General features: G+C 45.3%; 1 protein-coding gene across 1 annotated transcript in view; it reads right to left on the reverse strand.

Annotated features, from left to right (window-relative positions):
• The window catches only part of SLC35F4 (solute carrier family 35 member F4), a 111,127-nt gene extending 92,122 nt beyond the window's left edge, over positions 1-19,005 (reverse strand). The window contains exon 1 of the mRNA XM_066321582.1: positions 18,860-19,005. Within this exon, the coding sequence (XP_066177679.1) occupies positions 18,860-18,962 (103 nt within the window). The 5' untranslated portion in view covers positions 18,963-19,005. The remainder of the gene's footprint in view (positions 1-18,859) is intronic.
• Positions 19,006-24,097: the final 5,092 nt, after the last annotated feature.

A 24,097-nucleotide genomic window follows, 5' to 3' on the forward strand; every position in this document is an offset into this window, starting at 1 on the left:
AACATTCCCATTTCTTTCAGTGGTTTTGCCTGAGTCAGGAACCCAGCTCTAGAACCTGACTAATAGCTGAATATCCAACCCACAGACAACTCTGCCAGAATCAGAGCCTCTCTCTAAACCATGTGGCAGACAGCAAGACTCTACTTTTCATCAGCTGGTTCTCCATCTCCCAAGACGCCAAAGTCACAAAGGATTTGTCACTAACATGCAAAACTCAAGCTTTGAGACTCAATGAAAAAAAAAAAAAAAAAGATGGTTCTAGAGAAGACAAAAGTCAGCAGGCAGCTTATTTGAGGCAGCTTTTCCACACCATGTAGAGTAAGACTAGGGCACATAGAAATTTTGATCCCCCCTTTGAGTTGTGCAAGGATTTTGAAGCTTAAACCAAAGTTAGGCCACCAAGAATGCAGCACTTCACTTACAAAGAACTAGGGGGTGGAAGGGAACCTTAAAATATTAGTGAGTCACACTAAGAAGACACACTCTGATGATTATGAGCTTAAAAACTAATCCTCATGAATTTCAGAAAGGAATGTGATGATGACCTATCCAGCTGGGGCTCGGAATGTGGCAAAGGATGAAGAGTTCAGCTTGTTGGGTCCTTTCCCTGTGTGGCCACAGGGAGACTTCCTCCTAGATATCATTTCTAGGTAGATCTGCCATCAGCCTGATCTAACCTAACCCCAGGAATCACTGCTCCCTGTTCTTGTCCTTTACAGCCTAATCACAGATCATTCAGAATTTTCAGCCCTGGGCCTGGTGTTGGCTTCAAATTCCAGCCCCTTCACTACTCAGACCTCCCATGGATACAGCTGCAGATCTTGGTGCAACTCAGCAGCATTTTCAGGCAGTGATGAAGTGGGAGATGTTCGGCTGGTGGACCAATCTGCTGTTTAATGGATATTCTTGAATTCCCAAGGCTACAGGCCAAAAGGGAGCAGGCAAGATGGCCTGGATTAGACAAACTCAAACAATCTCCTGAACACTCACACTACTACACAGTACTTCTTCCTTAGGACCATTAAACATATTTCCTCTGGTATTTAAACAGTTTCTCCTTCCTGATTCCTTTTGTCTACTGTAATTTGTTGTGTAGGTGAATTTCTCAACCTGTGCCAAGGTCAGGGTAGTGTTTACAACGCATTTAAATCTAACTCTGAGTGGTACCTGAGCCTTTGCTTGCCATATACCACATCTAACAATGTCACCATCTGTGAGCAATATGCTGACATGACTTCACTTCCCAAGCACTGGCAAAATTCTGGAGAAAAATATAACAAAAATTGCAAAGATCGTTTCAAAGTCACTGACAACTTGGCCAAAAATTTTGCCTCGTTATCTGCCCAGCTTTTGCCTTGATCTCCTCATAAACATAAAGGAAAAGTGCCACCTTATCTTAACATATATATTTTAAATTCTTAATGGAGCAATGAAAAATTGTATCTTTAATGTGGCTCTGCAGTCACTGTTCTGTGAAGCAGTAAATCCTGAGGAGTAACAAGGTGGCACCAAACCAAGGCCTGTCTGGAGCTCCAGGATGCATTTCATATCAACAACTTCGTCTGGTATAAAAAGCACTCGTCTCAGTTTTGGGAAATCAATGGAGTTTTTAAATTTAGCTTAAAAACGTTACAGGGAGCTGCACAGAAACAAAGGGGTTTGGAAGGGACCTTAAAGACCGTAATGTTCCAGCCCCCTGTCATGGGCAGGGACACCTTCCACTAGAGCAGGTTGCCAAAACATCTTTGATAATGCTAAGTTGGAGAAAGAAATTGGAAAAGGGTGGAAAGATACCAACTTGAATAGAAAACAAATAGGAGCAGTCGGATGTAGCCAGCAGTCCATGTCCTCTGTTCCCACCAAAATACCAGACCAAATAATCCAGCAGGATACACGTAAAGGAAACCAGGAAAATGCCAGTCAGAGCTTCCTTGAGACTAAATCCCATCAGAGTAATGTCATTTCTTTCCATGACAGAATTACAATTTGGTGAATAGTGAAGGACATGAGACATTATAGATCTTGATGCCAGGACAGCTCCTGACACTGCCCAGCAGGACATGACAGGGAAACAATTTAACCAGGAGGAAAAGTGCTCAAGAGCCAGCCCTGGGCTTGTCACCAGTGGGTCCTGTCAGGAGAAAGGATTTTAAGTGAGGGCCATTTTAGCATTTGTTATTTCCATAATAAGGAGCTTAATCATTTTGCTTGAAGTTATATTAAACAAGAAGGCTCCAAGTACACTGAAGAAAGAACTGGAATGATTTTAACAACATGGAGAAATCACCTGAATAAAGAATTATTTGCAAAACTGAAAGTTTATTCCCAAATAAGTGGAGGATCAGCTGTACAGACAGTTCAGGGAACAACTGCAGTTTTCTGGAAGAGGACTGGAAGTTTAGAGGAAACCCTGGGCTGAAGTTGCATCACTTTTTATACAGTTGCCAAAAATTCAGACACAGAAGTGAGGTGAACAATCCATTGTACATCAAGGGTATGAAGTAATTATTTTCTGCAAGGCTACATGGGTGAAACATCAACTGAAGACCTAAGTCCAATTTGAGGAATGAAATTTTAAGTAAGGCGATGGCTATTGCATAGACTTCAGAAGATAAAGACAAGAAGCAACTTTCCAGAAAGAATGACTACTTGGAATGAGAGGAATAATTTGGTTTGTTAAGTAAAAATGAAGGAAAACAAGAAAAACGTTTCTGAGGTCTGTAAGATATTGCTGCAGAGGAGGAGACCAGTCACAAGATACTAGGACAAGAATTGGGTCTGAACTAGAGCAAGAAAGATTTTGTCATGAGAAAACCACAGTAAATGAAGCACTGGAACAGAATGCCTGGAAGGTGGGCAATCCCCACCAGAGATGTTTTCAAAATGGATTAGACATGTATCCACTGAGAATGATTCAGCTGACCCTGCCCACTAAGAAACAAGTTATTTCTCCATACCTCTGCCAGCTCTGCAATGTGCTTACCAGATGATCACTGCTCAAACCGCAGAACTTACCAAGGACAATTTCTGTAAAGGTTTTTTTTTTTTTTTGTAAAAAATCCCAAACACTGTGGACAGTCAAAACTCCTGACTCTGGAATCTGCATTGGTGGCAAAAATATCAAAGAATCAAGTCAGGGTCTGCCACTTTTCACCATGTAACTTCATTGGAGGGACAAATCATTATTCAGCCTGGGTAACATCCTGCTTGAGAAGAATGATCCGTGCAGACTGACTCACAATTTGGATGCCTGTCCACGATTTTGCCAAGTTTCAGGACAGCCTTTGTGGCTTCACACTTGTATCTGATCTCTACAATTACTTTAAAATGTTCTGCTGTAATAGAATAATCAGAGGCAATTATGGAAGGTCAGGGAACAAGCAGACATAAATATTCTGTTAGCTCCTCCTGATACTTCATGATGGGGAGCTTTATTAATGTGTCTGGGACACATCCCCCAGCCCACTTCAGAAATGCCAAGGCTCCCGGGGGGATGGCACTGAAGGGATTCACAGCTTTACAATGTCTCTTCAAAAAGATAAAGATGATGACTGTCCAAGAAGTCAAAGAGAATAAGAAAACTTTCCTCCAAAATAAAATGGAGACACACATAGCTTTAAAAATAGGCGCTGGGGCAGTAGGATAAAGGCATCCTTTCACCAACCTTGAGGCAAAGGCCAAATTGGGTCTGGATTTGTACCAAAGACTGCATTTCAAATTATTCCAGCTCTGAGCATCTCCTTGCTCACACAGCCCCCAGCTGCTGGATATAATACTAGCCACTCTATATACTACTCCTTGTGTAGTGAAGATTATGGGCTCTGCTGTGCTTTAACTTCACTCATCCAGTGGGGATAAAGTTTGAGTGAAATGTCACCATGGCCAAAATCCCCAAAATCGAAGAGGAAAATTTCAGAACTTTCTCCGCTCATCTCACAGGTCCATGCCAGGCAAGTGCAAGTTCAAATTCATGGGCTGGTTCCCCTTTTCCTGCGATCCACTTCATGCACATGACATTTTATTTCCCCTGTTGCTTCCACTTTTATGTTCTGATGGAGCAGATGCCTTTGCATCTCCACCCCTGGAACATCTTTCAGAGGGCAAAGGGATAAACTTCTGGTACTTCCCATTATCAGAATATTTATAAAAAAATATACAGTGTGAATAAGTTGCCAGTTTTATCTGTAACCATTAAACTCAAAAGATCATCAAATAATTTATGAAAATCTATAGTCATCTAATTATATGCTCCCCATCACCTGTTTACATTTCTGTGTTTATAATAAGATTAATCAACCTGATTAATTATACGTTAAATTATTGCTTTGCTCGGCAACAGAAGGAAGAAGCATTTATCTTTGGAGAACTAATTCCCCTGGTTTTGACACCCTTCTTTGTCACATTACAACTGGTAAGTTATATATGATCACAATTAACATCCAACCTTTAACACTTTAACATCATCTCAATATCAGCCACTTCTTTGCACCTATGCTTATGAAAGCAAAACTGAATTTTGTATTTCATCTCCAGAGCAGAGCCACTCCATCCAGCAGCATTATATAAACGAGCTTCACACCAGTGGGAAGAGCCTAATAGATTTTGTAGGTCAGTGCTTCTGGCAGATGTTTCTCTAAAGACTCCTTGGAGTTCAAGGGAAAAAGACTTGCAACTAGATTTTTGAAGACACAGTCCAGTAAAAGTTAATAAGAGTGGGGAAAACACAGGAAAGGGAAAGACCTCGATTTATTTGAAAATGTTTTGAAAATTCAGGTCATGAGAGGACAAAATAAAAAATATTCCACAGAGAACAACTCCAAAATAAAAATAGCAGCCGTGGCTAAGAACAGTTCTTCAAAGGGATGTCAGACTTTACAATACTTTGTGCAGCAGCAGTGACTAAAAAGTCTTCGTGTTGTCGCCACATGGTGATATTGAAAACTTGCATTCATTTGGGGGGGAAATAAATAACAAAAACACATACAGTAGAATAATAAAATGCAATCATGGGATGGCTGCTTTAAATCCTATTTATAAACCCCTGGTGCATATTTTCTTGCTCAGTGCAGTCACCACAATGTCAAATTCTAATGTGCAACACAGGTCACAAATGTCCCAACTGGCAACACGACGGATGGCATGGGTGATAAAAACAATTTTTAAGGACTTAGCCTTTAAAATAATCAGAACTGTTAGCATTTCTTTATTGCCTGTTTTAAACCTCATAGTTACACTGAACATTAAATTCATCTACAGACAAAATTTTATGCTTTATATGAGCCCTCTTGAGCACAATGTTTTCTTTCCCTGGACTCTGAAATGTCTGCAGAAGCCTCTCCCTAACCAGCAGGAGAAAGAGGGAGAAGCTTACTTTTCCTTCTCTGGGCACCATGACATACTTGTGAGCCTAATAACATCCTTCCAAAGTAGATAAAATATTAAATATTATCATTACCTTACACCAGTGAAGAAATAAGGGGCCAACAGTCAGGCATCAGTGTTCTACAAGTACAAAATTAACCTTGGATTTATTATTTCAAATAAAAGGAGATGATCATCATGAATATTTGATAACATTTTCTGTAGCCATAATAAAACAACTCCATTCTCTCCATTTTTTAAAATTGCAAAGTGTTCACAATCATTGCCTGCACTGTTCTACAGATCTTTACCAATAGCTGTGGTTCTGAAAATTCATCTTTTATTCATTGAATTTCAAACCAAAACCTGAAACTGTCCTTTGGCATCATTTCATGTTTTTTCATTGCATCATCTCAAAGTCCCAAACAAAGGCAGGTGTACCCCGTGAGGCTCCTGGCATCCCACTACAGCCTGAGGAAGCAGCCAAACAGTCCAAAGCCAATTTCTTTCCTCCCAGGATAGTATCTTTGTGCTGGAGGGAATTATGAAATAAAACATGTGTTAGCTCCACAGGATGTTTATTTACAGTTAACAGGCCAACGTTTTGTTCTCCCTCTCCTCCTCTCTCTCCACAAAATCAGGGGCTGGGAAGGACCTGCCTCCAAGATTTTATGAGAGTTGCCCTCATTCCTCAGCAGAAGAGCCACACCCAGAGAGCAAGCAGCAACACAGAAATCCTACAACAGCGAAATGGACAAAGTCACATTCCTACAAATTCATGGAATAAATAGCCATTAAAAGCTACTACAATAGACAAACACCAAGAACTTCTCAAAGCACAGATCAGTGGTGGACAGAAATGTACCAGGAACCTCCATTATTCTCTTCCTTGCACATCTCCTGTTGGTCACTGTCTGAAGTTGGATGTTAACTAGATGCCTCTTTAGATCCCCAAAAATTGCATGCAGCACATCTCATCTCTAGGAACAAGGTAATCCTACAGCTTTTCCACTGTTGGAGAACCAAGAGCCCCTTATTTCTAGCTGTGTTTTTATAAGGTCCATCAGGGCTTTGCACCTATAGTGCTCTCTCATTCCTGGTAATTTTACTTGGATTTGGCCAACAGATTCAAAAGCTACACGGGTAGGGAGTAGGGGGAGAGAGATGGTGTTCACATAAGCCTTGTTTCCTTAAGAAACCAGGTTAAAAAAAACCAGCAGCTGATGAGTTACAAGACATTCTGTAATCTGCTTTTAAAACACCCCGGAACGAGGCGCAAAGTCCTAACGGGGCATACGAGGATGTGTTTGACAAGGAGCAAGTGCTTACATTAAGGAAAACAACATCATCCTTTAAAAAACGACTCTGTGATAAAAGAGAGACCCAGTAGCAACTCCAAAGAGAAAGAGAAATGATACTATGATAAAAGAGACCCAGTAACAACTCCGAAGAGCAAGAACCTGCTCGGTCACAGACCTACCAGAAGGCACAGGATGATTCCTGCCTTTCCAAATCATCCCTTTCACTCTCTTGCAGACCTGAACAGACTGCTACAAAAATATCATGAATTATAGAGTATGAATGATGTCAAAGCCTGTTCTCAGAGGAATGCTGGGAACAGCAATCATGTATTCTTCAGTTGGGGAATACAATTTTTGTTCATAACCTATAAAGAAAAAAAAAAATGCTCTGCACATCAAAGGCACCAAATAAATTTCCTTTCAGATCATCCCTTCAACCAGCGCAGTCTAACACCACAGGCAGGGAGAGAAGGGAGGCTGATAGGATGAAAAGGAAAGTCAGGACCATGGAGAGTGGCTTAAGTCACCAAAATACACAGGGAAATCATAAATACAGCAGAAGATCCAGCGTCTACACAGTCAGTTCAAACTACACTGTACAATTCCAGCTGGCTTTCAGAGACACCTGAACGTGACAGAAGGTGGCTGTAACCTTCAAATGAAGTCCTGTGAATCTTGTCTTTATGTGCAAGGAGGATATTTGGCAACTCAGGCTGCTCTAAACTGCAGCTTCTGCTCAAGAGTACCAAGTAGGGAAACAGAAAAACTTGGGGATCATGAACAGAGTGAGATTACTTGCTTTAGGCAGCCCCACACCATCCATCATCCACAGAGAGGACGTGAAGGGCAACAGTTATTAAAGCACCAGAGGATTCTCCTGCCTTAAGGTGATCATTTTCCAGGTATCACTCTGCTTCACCGTGGAGAGGAAAAAAAAAGGCATTGAAAATTTTCAGAACCTTGATGTTGTTCTCCAATGCCGTGTTTGTCAGAAAATCATGTTTAAAAGGGCATTCGTTTTGTCTGCAACTAAACCAAAAACACTCTCAGCTGTGAACATCCCATGTCTGGGAGCAGCCTTGTATCTAAAAGCAAATCTGAACCCAGCCAACTGAGTTACTGTTCATACAGCAAATTTGAGATTCCAGCTAAAATAGAGGCCAAAGCCAACACCTGTTAATAATGTGTAAAACAACAGTGACAGGTTTCTTCTACCCTCCATTCCCCTACACAGGGAAAATCTAGAAGCTGCTCCACCCACTTTTCTTTGGCTTCCCAAAGCAAAACTATAATGAATCTCTTATCTCCACAAAGTGCTACAAAATTTCACTAAACTGCATCAATATTTTATACCAGTAATAATTAAGGTGCGCATTCCGGAGGCAGTGCCTCTAAAAGTCAGGCACACAAAATCTGAGAGCAATGCAACTTCACACTCACTGTCCAGTGGTATTTCCAGGTCTGCCCAAGAGTCTTTGGCTCTCAGAGGAATCACTGCTGCACACATGCACGGTGTGAATACCTAAGTTTAAGGAAGTTCTCTTGATTCTGCTCAAATGCAGACACCTTTTCTTCTGGTTGCCTTCTCTAAATGCACAGCTGGGGTCGCCTGTCTCCACCAGGATGCTCAAAACAGCTGCTCTGAATTAACTTCAAAGCAGAAGTGCACAAAAACACTGCACAGACCCCAGCTAGAAATAGAGTTGCCCTAATTTGATCTAATTAACTTCCCTTCAAGTACTGAAACAAACAGAATGCCTTGGAAAACCCAGTTAAGCAGCCTCCTCACCACTTTCCCCTGCTACAGAGCACTTACGGGTAGAAGGACAACTCCTGACTCTTTGAACAAAAGTCAGGGCTTCATCCCAGAGCAGATGAACATAGGAATGAATATTCCTGGACACAGAGCTCCATGAGGAGGTCAGAGGACAGCTGTGGACTCTCCTGTACACTGAGATCAGCCCAGTGCTCCCTGCTTTGTGGGGCACAACAACACACAAACCCGTGCCTGCTGCCACAGGGCCCCCCAAGAAGAGGGACAGAAGGCAGGGCTTGTATGGATGAATCACCTCAACAGGACACATATGGCTTGGCACAGCAACAGCAGCTCAGCTCAGTCTTTCAGCTGAAAAATGCCTTTTGTTCCTTCCTCCAAGGCTTGTTTTCCAATGCACGTGAAACGTGGTACTTCTTTAGTTACATTTCAGACCTCGATTCTTTTCCCACAGCAGAAATGTTCTTGAAATATTTTGTTTTCTTTTTATCTGATTCCTCCCTTCTTTCTTTTTTTTTTTCTTTTTTTTTTTTTTTCCTCATTCCATCCCACTCTGGAAAGAAGGAAAAATTGATAGGAAAATGCAAAATTTCATCAAATATGTCCCTGGTAAATGCTAAGTTAAATCATTTTCCACCTGGTCTTTGTGTCAGCAGCCTCACTCAGTACCTAGCATTGAACAAAAGCTTTCTCACACATATAACCAACCGTCCTCAGGGAGAAGTCCAAACCATGGCACAGAAACACCACAGAAAGTTCACCTTCCTGCTATCCATGCTGTCAGCACTGAAGAATTTCCTCTGGTGAAGCACTTTGAAGCATCTCACTTGCACACAAGCTGCTACAAATCTTAGCCCCTGTAACGTATCACACAACAGGTTATTTCTGGCACTGCAGAGAAAGACCCCAATCTGCACCCACACAACTCCAGGGCTGCACACTCCACGTGCCATGCTTTGTCTAAGAAAGGATTTTAAAGTTCCAGGACTCAGATATGTAAATGAAAAGGGTTGCAATAACTGCACTTGTCGACTGCTTTATAACAACTGTGTCATCTGACTTCAAGATGCAGAATATAAATCACACCATGAGGACTAATTTTCTTTCCTCAACAGAGAACATGTGTTCCAGCCTTGTTTCATGCTTACATTACACAGGCACAGATGACTCCAGTGCTGTCCTTAGAACATTCAGGTGTATGATGCCCATCAGCTGGAAAGGGCCTGAAGAGTTGTGGTCCCAGGAATCCCAGGAAAAATCAGTCCCCAGCAGGAAAGTTTTTTGTTCATGAAGTCACCAACTACCCCATCAATAACAGAGGTGTGTGAGTTCCAGAAGTCCCTCCAGAAGACTCAGACTACATGGAATGAGGGGGAGCTGTACTACATATTGTTTCAGCAGGAAATTGCTCAGTTCTGTGCTACAAGCAGCAAGAAGGAATAAAACTGGTGGAGTCACCAGGTTAGCCTCAAGCTACAATGTCTTTCTCGCTCTGGATGGAGAGTTCACTGCCAAGACTAAAACTGGTCTAAAAGTGGATCTGGGAGACCTGTTTTAGTGGAGTTTTACTAACCCATGAGCTGCCATGCTGGTGTTTGCTTCTCCCTTCTTCTCCCGCCAAAATATACTTGGAACTTAAATAAGAATCAAAACAGGTGTGGGAGCTCTTCTTGTATCAGACAGAATGGACAGCTTTGAGACAAGGAAAAGAATTCAGATTTCCAGAATCAGTAGGAAACATCATTTTTCACTCTGGACCCAAAACCTCCTCCTTTGCCTGAGAACAGCAGCAAATCATCATCTTCTTCCTTGCCTCCACAAAAAGGAAGAGCAGAAGCACCTTTCTCACTTTCTAACTCTGCTACCCCTGATCCAGCCCAGCTGAATGCAGGAGAGGGTAAGTCCATTTTACCAAAAGTATTTGCAAGGGAGGTCTAGGAAGAACTAGTATGTCTTTAAATAACTAACAGGAAGGTCTTTGTGTGGCAGACACACCAAAAGCCTGTCACTTGAGCACATCCTGCATGCCTTGGAATAAATTCACTGCTGGCACTGGAGGGGCTGCTCTCACTTACAGCTCTGTGAAAGCCATACCCTGGGCATTAGCTCAGCATAACTTTGCAGCTTCTACCTCCTTGCAGTGAAATCTGCCACTCTGCACAGGGCCAGCCCAAACCTTTGGCCACCAGGGAGTCTCACTTCACCTCACCACAAGAAAAAACAATTTTCAGTCTCACTAAGTAGAGCTGGTCCACTTGGTAAATAATTTAACCACTCAGTTAAGCACTTTGCATCTTGTTCCCCCCACCCTATTCTCACATTTGCCATAGAGACACTGACTTTTTTTTTTTTTTTTTGCAGGCATTTTCATTATTCATTGCTGTGATCATTCAGCAGCAGGTTTATGTGAAAAATTCCTGCCACCAATCCTTCCACAAACAGTAAGTTCACTTTCATGGGTGAATTCCCATGCAAGCAGTTGAGCAAAAGCCCATCAATTTCCAAATGTGCAGAAGAAATAATTGCAAACCTTTAAAACCACTATTAAAAACAGGAATGCAAGCACTGGAGGGAAAAAAAGTCTGCCAGAACCATCTGTCACTTTGCAATATCATTTTACCACATTCAACCAGGACCAAGTATGCTGCTGGCCTGCCTGAGTAGATGGAGAAGGCAATTCAAGGAGACAGTGCTGGAAAATGAGGGGTATCCCTTCCATGCACTGCAGAAGAGCACAGAGGAGCTCACGGCAAGTCCAGGTCATGTCCCCATGGGCTGTGTGCAGCAGTTTTAGGCAAAACAAGAAAAGAAGGAAGAGCAGTTCCATGCAGCCATGATGATGTCATGTTGAGGAAGGTTAAAGCCACCTCAGGTGAACCAGGGGCAAGTGAGGTGAGGCAGGAGGGGACCAGGAGCTGCGCCACCATCCCAGCCAACACCCAGAGGGCCAGGCAGCCAGGAAGACTTTCTGTGGCAATCACAGAACCACAGAATCACTGAGGTTAGAAAAGGCATCTGAGATCAAGTCCAACCTGTGACCAATCACCACCCTGTCAACCACACCAGAGCACTGAGTGCCACGTCCAGTTGTTTCTTGAGCACACGACTTCACCACCTCCATGGGCAGCCTACCCCACTGCTTAAAAACCCTCTGCATGAAGAAATCCTTCCTGATATCCAACCTGAACTTCCCCTGGCACATCTTCCGGCCATTTCCTCCCACCCTGTCCCTGGTTCTCTGGAAGCAGAGTCTGATCCCTCCTTAGCTGCATCCTCCTGTCAGGGAGCTATGAGAATGAGAAGTTTCCCCCTGAGCTTCCTTTTCTCTAGGCCAAGTCCCCCAAGCTTTCTCAGTCACTCTTTATATAACTTACTCTTTACATCCCTTCCCAGCTCTGTTTCCTTCTCTGGATACGCTCCAGCCCTTCAAAGTCCTTCTTGTCATGAGAGGCCCAGAACTGGACACAGCACTTGAGGTGTGGGCTCGCCAGTGCCCAGCACAGAGGGACAATCGCTGCCCTGGTCCTGCTGGACACACTGCTGCTGACCCAGTCCAGGTGCCATTGGCCTCTTGTCCACCTGGGCACACCTGGGTTCATGTCCAGCCACTGTTGAACGGCACCCCCAGCTCCTTTTCCAGCTTTCCAAACATTCTGCCCCAGCCCGTAGTTCTACATGGGGTTATTGTGGCGAAAGTGCATGACCTGGCAAGTGGTCTTCCTGAAACTCATACAATTGTCCTCAGCCCATCAATCCAGCCCTCTGCAGAGCCCTCCAGTAGATCCACACTCCCACACAACTCGGTGTCATCCACGAACTTACTGAAGGGACACTCGACTCCTCAACCAGATCATCAATAAAGTTAATGGGCTCAACACTGAGCCCTGGGATCACCGTGGGTGACCTGAGAATACGCACAGAAGGGCAAGGGAACTCAAAAGCAGGCAGAGAACACACGCAGAAAGCTACCAAGTTACAGAGAGCTCTTCCTCCACCCTTAGCACTGGGCCAGCTGCAGCACCAGACTTGATGTGCAATCACCAGTGGAGGCAGAGATCACTCCATCAAACTTATTGCTTGTTCTGAACAACCTCTAGCAAATTAGCATCGCTCCCCCCATCTTACTGTCTCAATTTTCCCTGCCAAATAGGGGTAATTTTTCTCAAAGTCTTGGCAGACGTCTTTATGAGGCATCTTTAAAGCTTGGGAAATAATTCTTATTTAAATACATAAGACTGTGCAAGATTTTTGGCCATTACTCTCAGCCTTCTGCTAATTTCCAGCCTTAATTTATTCATGGCCTGTTCCTACCCATTCGCCTGTGTGCCAACATGCAATTTCAGTTTAAATAACTCTTCTTCCCTACATTTCCTTGTTCATCCTCCCACGATGTTTTTGGAGCAGCAGCCCTGTTCCCATCCTGGCCTAGGCAGGCCCAGCTCTATCAGTCCCCTCTTGCAAGGATATGCTCTTCGCTGCCCTGCTCACCATGATGTCCTTCCCAATTTGGATTCAGCCTTCTTACCCACAGATGTCCAGAACTGTATCCATGCCCACTATCACAGTTCCACAGCTGAGCTCCTCAGGGATTTCACCCCAAGGGGATGAATCAGCCCCTGAGGAAAAGACAAGGACTGAAGCAGTTTCCTCTCCTCCCAGCTAATGAGACCCCTCAACTTCGACAAGAATTGATGTCCCCAGGTGAGAGGAAGGTCCCATACTCCAGCTACCACTGCAAGTCTGCCAGCTCATCCACTTCCAGCACAAACAGAAATCCACACAAAGCCTGGCCCTATTCCACTAAAGAAAACAAACCTGGTCTTGCCAATATTAGTCAGCAAAGGAGCATTTATAAAATCTGTTTTGCTGAAAGAAATTACTTCGTAAGTTACTGCTACCAGTGCTGACGTATAGCCATACTTTTTTTTTCACCCAGAGAAGCAAGTCTCTGAGAAAAATCAACTACAACAGGACTGCATGCTGTGCCATGACATCCACTTGTGCCTCAGAGCTGGGGTGGGGGAAATTGTTAAATTGGCAATCTGCAATCCAGTCCTCACTGCAGCACACCCTTCCCAGGGCACAGCCCTCCTATGGAAAACCCCTGTGCAACGGGGAAAGAGAAGGCTTTGAAATAAATCTCATTCCAGGCTAGCCTTGTATCTGGAGTCCCTGCAACCCCAGTTGCTACCAGGTGGCACAGGGACAGCTGCCACAAGTGGTACAAGCCAACACAACCCCGAGACTTCAAATCACACAGAGATTCAGACTGCTTCCTTCCTCCCAGACTCCTCAAACACAGCTCGACAAAACCAGCCTCATCCACCACAAATTTCAAAGCACCTTTCCTCGAGTGCCCCCCTCCCAGCCTCCCATTGTTCCTGCTCTGCACGGAGAAACCGAGGGCTCTGGGAACTGCTGGGGGAGCAGCTGGAGACTTTGCTCCTCTCGCTGGAAGTGACAAGCCACCAGGAGGGCAGGGTGCTCAGTAAGCACAGAGATGATCTGGGTTTGCCATGTGATTTGTACTGCAGCAGAGCTGCTGGCACAGCTGCTGTGATAACCAGGAGAAAATTCTCTCCAGTGTTTCAGGGGTAGCTTTTCCCTCCACAGCCTTTTCCTCCACACAGGGAGCAAGAGCTGAATTGCCAAGCCACTGATGCTGGCTCAGCATGCCTTAATCCCAGTCTTATTAAGGCAAAGCAATTAAGCACAGACTTAACTTCGAATGCAGTCTGAAAGCCTGGTGGCTTAAAGCAAGTTCAGATTTAACTACGTGCTTAGGTTCAGTTTGCTGACTTGAGGCTGAACTTGCCAAATTAAACCACAGACCTTTGCTAGAGCTGCTCTGCAGGGGAGTAGGAAAACACACAGCTTGCTTCTGACAGCCACTCTGCTCATGGCAAGGACAGGTTCAGCATTTCCCCAAGCACTGCTAAGGTCACGCACTGCTGTAAGGGCTCCTCAGCTCCCTGGCACACACCACCAGAGGCATGGTCACCCAGTGTCCCACTGTGAGCCCAATGTCACAGCCCTGCTGCTGCACAGACACGTGACAGCACCTTCTGCTTCCAGGAGCTTACACAACTCCATGGTTTCAGGTCAGGCCTGAAGGAGAGAAAAAGGGGAAATTGAATCTGCATGGGATAATGTCCAAAAGAACTCGTTTTAAAGTCTAGCAAGGGCCTCACCAAGATGGGTGTTCATAACCTGCAGGTGTGGAAACCCAACCCTCCAGCCACAAGCGCAAGTTAAGAGAAGCTCAGCAAGCACAATGAAAAGGAGAAGGTGATGGCCCATGTGAGGAACCGCTGCATTTTCAGTAAAGTTGTGCTGTGCTTGTCCAGGCCTGAGAAAACAGCATTACAGAAATGCAGATGTGAGATGCTGAGGGCATCCTGCAAGACGTAAGGCTCTGTGGATAGTGGGAAGGGCTCCATCAGAAAGACAAAAGAGGCAGAAACTTGACCTGGTGAAGGTGATGAAGATCAGAGATGTGAAACTTTGACTGGAGCAGTTTTAATTCAGCAGAAGGCACAGAAAAGGTGTTAGGACAGACTTGAAGGAGAGGATCTTTGTAGTGTGAAAGTAAGAAAGGTTTCAGCACTGAGATGAAAGGCAGATGGGTTGGCAGTTGGAAAGAGTGGGGGAAAAAGGAAAGAAAAACAAAAAACCCCACCAAAAATCAAAACCCACAAAAAATCAAACCTCATATGTACTCTTGACCCTGGAGACACTAAACATGATTGTTTTGCCAGCAGAAAAGTCAGAGAAGAATGAGAAGTTACACCAAAGGTCAGGAGAGGGAACAGTCTCCCACTGTTTGTGTAGATGAAAAATCTGCATCAGACCAAATGAAACTGCACACATGGAAAAGTGGAGACAAGGGGAGCTTACACAGGAGCACCATGTGCAGCCCCAGGTCAGAGGATGGATCATCTGATCTACAACAGCACCATGCCCTGGAAACCATGAATTCCAAGGAAATTGGCTAGAAGAGAGACACAGCCCCCCTCCCTTCCCACAAAAGCCAGATACTTCATACACAGTCTGCACATTTGAAATGCAAGAAGTGAAGAATCAAGCCATGCATCCCAAGGACAAGTTAACTGGGATCAGGAAGAGCCCTTCCCATCTCAGCACAAAGTGGAGGGGGAGAAAAAATTGTACCTTTTTCTTATTAGGCAGGATATAGGATTTTTGCAATAGGCATGGATGTAAATACCAGACCAAAATACATTTTTCTGCTCATTCAGATGATTTACAGAGAAATAAAACAGGCATTTTCCTTCTCTAGCAACTTTTTAAAGAATAAATAAAATCATAAAAGTGCCTGACTTAAAATTAATTTAAAAATCATCACATGCACATCCCAAGTCTGAAGTAGATTAATGCACAAAAATATGGACGATGAGGCGCAAGTCAATAGAAAATACTGCAGTTCTTTGTGATAACAGCTCTTGAACACCACAGTGTTTTAACATCAGATTTCATGGTTATTTGTGAGCAGTCTTCATCCTTCCCACACAGAAACCATGGCATGATCTCCTGTTAGACCATGCAATACAAGCCAATCCACTGAAGAGGAATAGAAATCACCAGCACATTTCACAAAAGCCTTGGGCTTTCCCTATCATCTTCCAGGTACCCCCCAAGATTGAGCAGAACAGCAGCCACCCACTGCTGCCTTCAACTTCCCTCAATGAACCTTTCTGTTCCCAGCTGGGCACTGCAGGCTGGGGACAAAGAGGAGCCTGAGGGAAGGTGGTGACCATCAGCAGGCTGTCACCACCCAAATCATGTCCCCCCAGCTGGTGCCTGGCCAGCCCTCTGAAGCAGAGAGCACAAAGCCATCGTGGGGACAACAGCTCATCCTCAGGCATGCTCCAGAGCCAGGCAGAAGCAAGGTGACAGCACAAGCAGATGACTGCACGTGCCACAGGCTTGGGCATGTGACAGGAAAAGCGCTCCTCTGCCACTGGGGAGGGTATGGACACAACCTACCTGGAATTCTGAGCACGCTACATGCCACCAGCACTGTCCACGTGAACTAAAACTGAGTTTGGATAGTGGTGACAAAAATCGTGCTCTCACTGAAATAAACTGAGATATCAAATCCATTAATATTTAGGGCTACTCCCCACCTTGCACGTTTACAGTGCTGCATCTGTGTGAATAATTAGCCACTACAAGAACTGTCAGTCAACAGAACTTCAAAGCAGCACCACTCAAAGGCAATACTTTGGCCAAGACACAGGAACAGGGTAAGAACTCCAAGTCAGCATCTCCAGGAGTGACTCTTGCTGAGTGCCAAGGGGATGTATGTTCATGATGCCTGAAGGATGCCTGGTTTTATCCTGGGCAAGGCCAAAACACCTTTGCAGAAGCATTCAAGTACTTTATAAATGCAAACCACACAGCCATGAGGATAAAGCAGTCATCTGCCAACTGCAAGCACTCCAGAAATTATGATGATGGTTCCAAAACTTAGGAGACTGCTTTAAAAAGCACTCACAGCTTAGAAGGGGTTCATGTCTTTCATTTACCCAAAGGCATTTAAGTACTGGAATACTTCTGATTTACACACTTGCAATTTTCCTCTTTAAATGTGACAACCACAAATTTTGCTTATTTTCTTCAAACAGCAAAACCTGAGCTACTGATCATTTTGTTTTGCCTTAGAACCCAGCCAGAAAGGCACAAAAGGCCAGGAGACTTGCAGTAAAATCCCAAGAGTCAGCACTTCTGAAAGCCTTGGTCACTCCTGGCATGCTTTTTCTAATTTTTAAGCAGATGCAGTTTGTAGCATCTGCAGAACCTGGTTTAGAGAGCTTTCCTCTGTCCAGGCAGTGCTCTCCTGGCATTCCCACTGCACCACACAGAGCCCTTGGATTTACGACACTGGATTCAGATCTATAACTTGATACAGAGTGGGAGCATTGCTGCAGACTGAAAAATTGCATGCTGCCACCAAAGCAAACTTGCAACAAACTATTAAGCGGGAATCCTCACCCTTCTCTGGTAAATCACGCTGCAGAGATGCTCTGGAGCCACTACAGAATTTGGGACACAGGTCCCACCTGGCTCAGACTTAACTAGTCCCTGGACTGACATACAGCCACACCTCCAGATTGTTCAGAGCTCCTTCCCAACTCCTCAGACTGCAGAAAAACCAACTGACCTCACCAAACAAATGCCCATAACACCTGTCATGCTGTTAGTGTGCCACAAATAACAGCTAGATAAAACCAGCTTGACTTGGGCTTGACTTTGATTTTTCAGCTGAGTGTTACACAGAGGAATTCCTATTTATTAGGCGGCTTCAATGCATGGTTTTCCTCCATCATAAAAAGCCCACAGGTATATTTTTCTGATATATATTAGCAGTTTATTAATTGTGTTTTGGTTTATTATTGCACTGGAGCTGGAGAGTACCGCACAGGCTGTTCTGGAAAGCAGAATATTCCAAGGGGAATATGCAGAAGAAAGTCTGCTCCTTAGTGCTCACTTCACCCAAGTGGGCTCCTTATCTTTCCTTTATTTTGCCCCTCACTTCACCTCAATTCCTCTTCTGTTCATTAAGCTATGGCATGTTATAGTTTTGCCAACTGCAAAGCAACTACTAATACAATATAAACTCGATTTTCTTAGTGGTAAAAATGAATCATTTCTTTCATTAGCCAAACTTTCCCCATCAAACAGAGTGCTGGGACCGCCAGAATTCCAGAGAAACCCACTAAGGCTCTCCCAGCTGCTAGAAACCCGCTGCTTCTAATTAAAAACTTCAAAAGGGGAAAAAAAAAAGAAAGAAGAAAAAAGGGACTTTCTCCAAGGATCACCTGCTGTATTTTCTGCGTCTTCGTTGAAGGGAAATAAATAAAGAGAACGCACACCAAAAAAAGGACAGACCCCAAACCAACGCCAATCCCCTAAACCACAAGTGTCTGGTATTAAAGCGGCAAGAAGGAAGCCCCCCCATCGTCGGTAACCCCTCACTTTTCTGGAAAAATCTCATTAGTTTCGAGATGAAGATGAATAATTCAGGAGCTGGAGCGCCCGCCCGGGGGGACCCACCGGGACCGAAACTTTCCCGGTGCGGCGGGCGCGGGGCAGGCGGAGAGCGAAACCCCCCGCGCCCCGGCGGGGATGGGGGTGGGAAGGGTGGAACATGAAAAATAAACCCCGAAACGCCAGCCCTGAGAGGCTCGGAGCCGCGAAGTTCCGCGGCCAAGCGCCGCCACCCCCGTCTCCAGCCGCAGAGCCGCCGCGTCCCCTCGGGGGACAGCGGGCACCCCGCGCCCCGCGCTCCCCACACTCACCCCGAGGGATGGGGCAGCACTCGGGGGGCGGCAGGGGCACCCTCAGGGCTCTGCCCACACACACACACCCCTCAAGGGCCGGGAGAGGCGGGAGGGAGCCTTACTTTTCTGGCTGGAGTATCCCGGGTAATATCCATAGTAGCCGGTGATGCGCAGGATCCTGTCCTCGATGGTGGCCACGCCGTTGGGTGCTGCCTTCCCATCCATAGAGGGAAGGAGCCGCGCGGGGCGGCCGGCGGGACGGCGAGCGCAGCCGGGAGGGCAGGAGCAGCGGCAGGAGCAGGAGGAGGGGGAAGGAAGGAGAGGAGGAGAGCAGCAGGAGGAGCAGGGGGAGGAGGAGCGCGGCCGCCGCAGCTCGCGGTGCCGGCGGGGCGCTCGCTCTGCCTCCGCCGCCTGGCGCAGGACGGGCTCCGCAGCGCGGCCCCCGCCCTCCGGGGACGGCCGGGAAGGCAGCGAGCGGCTCCGCCGGGCCTCAGGTGCGCCGGGATGGGGGGCGCAGGGTCGGATCCTGGCCCCCGGCACGCTCAGGGGTCTCTTGCGCCTCGCTTCGGTCGCTGTCTGTGTGAAGGAGCGCCGCTGTCAGCCTCAAGCCCTCCGTGGGCTGCGCGGCTCGGCGGGGTCAGCCCGGCGCTGGGAGGGGACGGGAGGGTGTCCTGAACTGGTGCTGCAGGTTCCGGCCCTCACATCTGACACCCCCAGGGGCTGCACGCAGGTGCCAGAGGAAGGAGAGAGTCCCTTAACTCGGACTCTGAGGGGACGAGGTTTCACCACTCCGTGCTGTGCATGTCATAGAATGGTTTGGGTTGGGAAATACCTCAGAGCTCAGCCAGTTCCACCCCCTGCCGTGGGCAGGGACACCTTCCACTATCCCAGATTGCTCCAAACGCCGTCCCACCTGGCCTGGAACAATTCCAGGGATGGAGCGGCCACAGCTTCCCTGTGCCAGGGCCTCACCACCCTCACAGGCAGGAGTTTCTTCCCAATAATCTCATCTAGCCCAGCCCTCTGGCAGTTTTAAGCCATTCCCCATTGTCCTGCCACTCCATGCCCTTCTCCAATGTCCCTCCCAAGCTCTCCTGGAGTCCCTTTAGGCCTGGAAGGGGCTCTGAGGTCTTTCCAGAGGCTTCTCGTCCCCAGGCTGGACGGCCCCGGCTCTCCCAGCCTGTCCCCATGTCAGAGGAGCTCCAGCCCTCTGATCTGACACCTTCGTCACATCCAGAGGAGCCCCTGTGTCTCTCTGTGTCACTTGGAAACGCTGCTTCAGTGGTGGCAGCTCTGCCATCCCACACTATGCAAGAGTTAGGGAAGAAAAGGAATATTTACCCTCAGCTACCCAGACAGGTTGTACACCTGCTTTAACATCTCTCCGTACAATGTCCACAAAACCCTTGCCTGCATTTGAAAAAAAAAAAAAAAAAGAGGTGACAAATTTACCATTTGGCTTTGTTACTCATTCCAGAAGCTAATTCTGTCTCTGGCAACAAATAGGCTTTGGATTACTTGACTTTTCGTGCCACTGGTCCTTGCCACACTTCTCTGTGCTAGACTGAAAGGATCATTTAGCAACCAGCCTTTTTTCCTTTAAAATGTATTTGATGTATTTGTATCCAGTAATCAATTCACCTTTTTTTTGTTTGTTTATTTGCTTTGGTTTTGGTGGGTTTTGGTTTGGTTTGGTTTTTGGTTTTTGGTTTTTGTGCCTGTGTCGTATTTCCCTTCACTTACTCCTTTTCCATCCAGTCATTTTAATTAATTGGCACATGGGGAACCCAGTCAAGACATTCCATATCCTTTGCTTCTTCCTCTGCTCACATTCGTTTTTCTCCTTTCTGTGCTTGGCTAAATAAGCTGATGGCACAAAACTGCCTTTTATGAGCACAAACAAATAATAGATGTATTAAAAATAGCCATTGCTGTGGCTTTGCTCAGGGAGTCATTAGCTGGTTAGTGTTTGTACAGCGCTTTGAAGATCAAGGTTTTCTGGCGTGTGGATGCAGATATGAAAATGCCCTTGCAATATGAAATACCCTTTTGATCTTGATTTCTTGTTTCTTCCCCTGGTGCTGGGTAATACTAAAGGCAGTTACAAATCAGCAATAAATCAACCACCACCAACCAAAATAACTCAGCTCATTCCACAGTTTCCCCATCCCCTTTTAAGCTAGGTGTAAAATAAGATCAGTGACTTTTCATGCTTTTCAATATAGAGATTTCTTTTTGTATTTGTCCAGAAGCACAGACCCCTGCATATCAGATTTACACCAATTGACATAAGACATTTGCTTTTACTTCTAATCTGTGGAGTGCCAGAGGCAGCCCTCACCCCCTCCAGGATTTCCCAGACCATGGGACAGAGCAGCTGAGACCCAGGCCAGATATTAGTTGGCTTTGAGAGGTGCTGGGTCAGTAGCAGTAGGTGAGGCTCTAAGCTCTTGTGCAGGATTGAAATTCTCTGTCCTACTTAGGGAAGCACAGTTGGTGCAAAAATCACTTGCCTGGTGTGTTGTGTGGAATCTCTGAACAAACCACAAGTTCCCCCCTTCCCAATTTCACCTCCAGTGGGAGTTGGTGTTATGAGAACATTACCAGCATTGATCTCAGCTTCAAAGTCAAATTTTGGGACTTAAAAGTGTTACTTTGAAAAGAAGGAAAGAAATGGCTGGTTCATTTGAAGGTTAAACTGATGTACGCAGAAACAACGCTGAGCTTCAAGCTTTCCAAACACCTTAGTTCTGGCTTAATTTTTCATCTCCTCTTCTCCTCTTATCCCTAGGCTTTCAAGGACATGCTGTGCATGTTTAAACATCACTAGATGATAATACTAGCAAAGCCATTCTTGAAATTGCTCCTGCCTGCGGTTCCCTTCCAACATCACTCTGTGCAATGGAGGCACAGTGATACCTTCTGTCTTGTTGAAAGCTTATAATGAATTGCAGCTCTGTATTGTTTCTGAATTCTTACTATGCTGACTATTTTTCTTTTCAGAAAGATCAAGCAAATTGCTTTCTCTGCAATTGGGCATTTTGCAAGTTAGAGTTAGAGATGTGCAGAGGAAATGTCACTGAGCAAGATGTATTAACTACATTTATTACCAAGAAAAAGACACATGGTGAGGGGCACATGGGGATTTGTTTCCTCTCTTCAAGTTAACAGGGCCATCAAAGTTGCTATTTGCATAAATATGCTAAAGTGATTTTGCAGAGAGATTTGTGTATTTACCATTCCGTGACTAAAATTTGAGGGTTGATTCAGAAAGGAGCTTTAAAAGCATCAATTTAACCTGTAGCTTATTGTACAGGGTGAATTTTCCCCAGTTTTCACAAATAAGCATCTTTCTCTAAAAGAAAAATAAAGAGTCTTACACCATTACTGGCCACAGAATTTGGCCACAGTGTTTAAAAAAAAAAAAAAAAAAAAGAACCCACACTTAACTCCAGGCCATATGTTTGCAAAAATAACTTCTCAAGTGAGAGAACAATGTAAATGTCTCCTCCTGATCATCTTGCTGATTCTGCAGACAGTCCCAGTGTCTTTTTTTGCTGCTCACAGCTTTCCCAGACAGCCTCAAATAGAAAGGAACAAGAGTCTGGGTGTACTTCACAGCTGCTTTCCAAATCCCACTGGATGGGGCTGTCATGAAACCGTGAGTATCCTCATGTGAGCAGAGCCTGAAGAGGCAGACCTTTCCTCCTCTGCCCATTTTCTGACCACATCACCTCTGGTTTGTTCTCTGTGAGTCGAGAGGCATCATTTCCTCCTTTGCAGTTCCTTATTTGTGTTGCAAGATTGCCTAAAGACCCAGTGCTTATAGCTCAGAGCTCTCCATGTTGGACAAACAGCTCAAAGGGTCATGGACAGCAGAGAATCAGAGAATGCTTTAGGTTGGAAAAGACTTAAAAATCATCTTGTTCCACCCCCTGCCATGGGCAGGGACATCTTCCACTAGCCCAGGTTGCTCCAAGCCTCATCCAAACTGGTACTGAAAGCCTCAGTAAGGTCACCCCGGAGCCTGAGGACTTCAGGATTTAGAGAAAGATGCAGGGCAAGAATGGTGGCAAAAAAATGTTTAGAGTTGAAGTGATTGCCTGAGATCCCTTAACAGATCAACCACAGGTTTGAGGAACACAGCCCAGTTCTCCTCTTTCCCATGCCAATTCCATGTCCTTCTCATTCTCTACTCCACCATCCTCCACGTGCCTCCCCAGTCCACCTGAGGTGAGAGAAAGGGGAGATTTTTTCACCATGAGCTGAGGTTGCTGCCAATCCTGTCATCTCATCTCTTTGAGGAGGTTCTGCCCTGTGTTGTTACAAGGATTGAGAGAGAAAAGAAAAAACAACAGGCAGCTTTGGTCTGTCATACAGCTTACCTGTGAGCCTGTGAATGTGTGAAAAGGGGAAAAAAGGACCCACACAGAGAGGACTGTTTAATGCCTAGTGAGAGTTTTAAGGGAAAAATTAATTACAAGTTGATCATTCCAAATTAGCCGTTTTCATTCTTCCAACACACTGTTTTTTTTAAACAAGAATGTGTCATTTTGGCTTGGATTATACCTTAGCAAGAACCTTTAAAAAGTCACAGCCAAGAGGACTTCTCTCCTGTCATTTGGAGAAAATTATTCTGTGTGTTATATATCCAGTTCCCCTTTCAGACAAGTCACACTGGTGTAAAACCAGCATAAACATGAAGAAGCTGGACCCATAGATAGGGAAAAGAAAATCTGTAGTGTTTGAAGTTCCGTTAATTGTCCTTTGAAGTGGCACCATGAAAGTCACTGGAGCAAAGCCAGTTCTTGCTTAATCTGCCTCATGCACACCAGGAATGAAGGATGGGCTCAGGGTCGAAAGGACTCATTGACAATATGGAATTATTTAGTGTAAAGATGCCTCAAGTTGGCAGCTCAGTTTTAAGAGCTTTTCCTCCCTCTGTTTGAACACTGGGGAGATTCCAGCTTGGACCAAAATTTGAGACCCAGTTCCAGCATATTTCAGAGCATCACCAGATATTAAAAGGATTCGATTTGGCAATGAGCAAGGCAGCTTTTTTAATGCCAGTTGATTTCATTGATGGGAGGCAGAACAAGAAACAATCAATTCTTTCTGAAACCATGACACAAAGAAGGCATTAAGGATGGAGGAGAAAGCTGCCAGAGCAGTCTGCACGTTCCAAAGCAGTTTGTATGGATGTATCCATGCTCTGGGACACCAGGAATCAGGGGGGCAAATAATTGCCCCCATGCTGTATAAAAATGAAAGCCCCCAGCCCAGTGCATTCATTCTAACTAAAGGCAGCAAGAAATGAGCTTTCAGGGCATTCATCATTTTTGTTTGCAAATAGCAAGGGG

This window comes from Sylvia atricapilla, chromosome 6 (genome assembly GCF_009819655.1).
Source record: "Sylvia atricapilla isolate bSylAtr1 chromosome 6, bSylAtr1.pri, whole genome shotgun sequence".
Lineage (NCBI taxonomy): Eukaryota > Metazoa > Chordata > Aves > Passeriformes > Sylviidae > Sylvia > Sylvia atricapilla.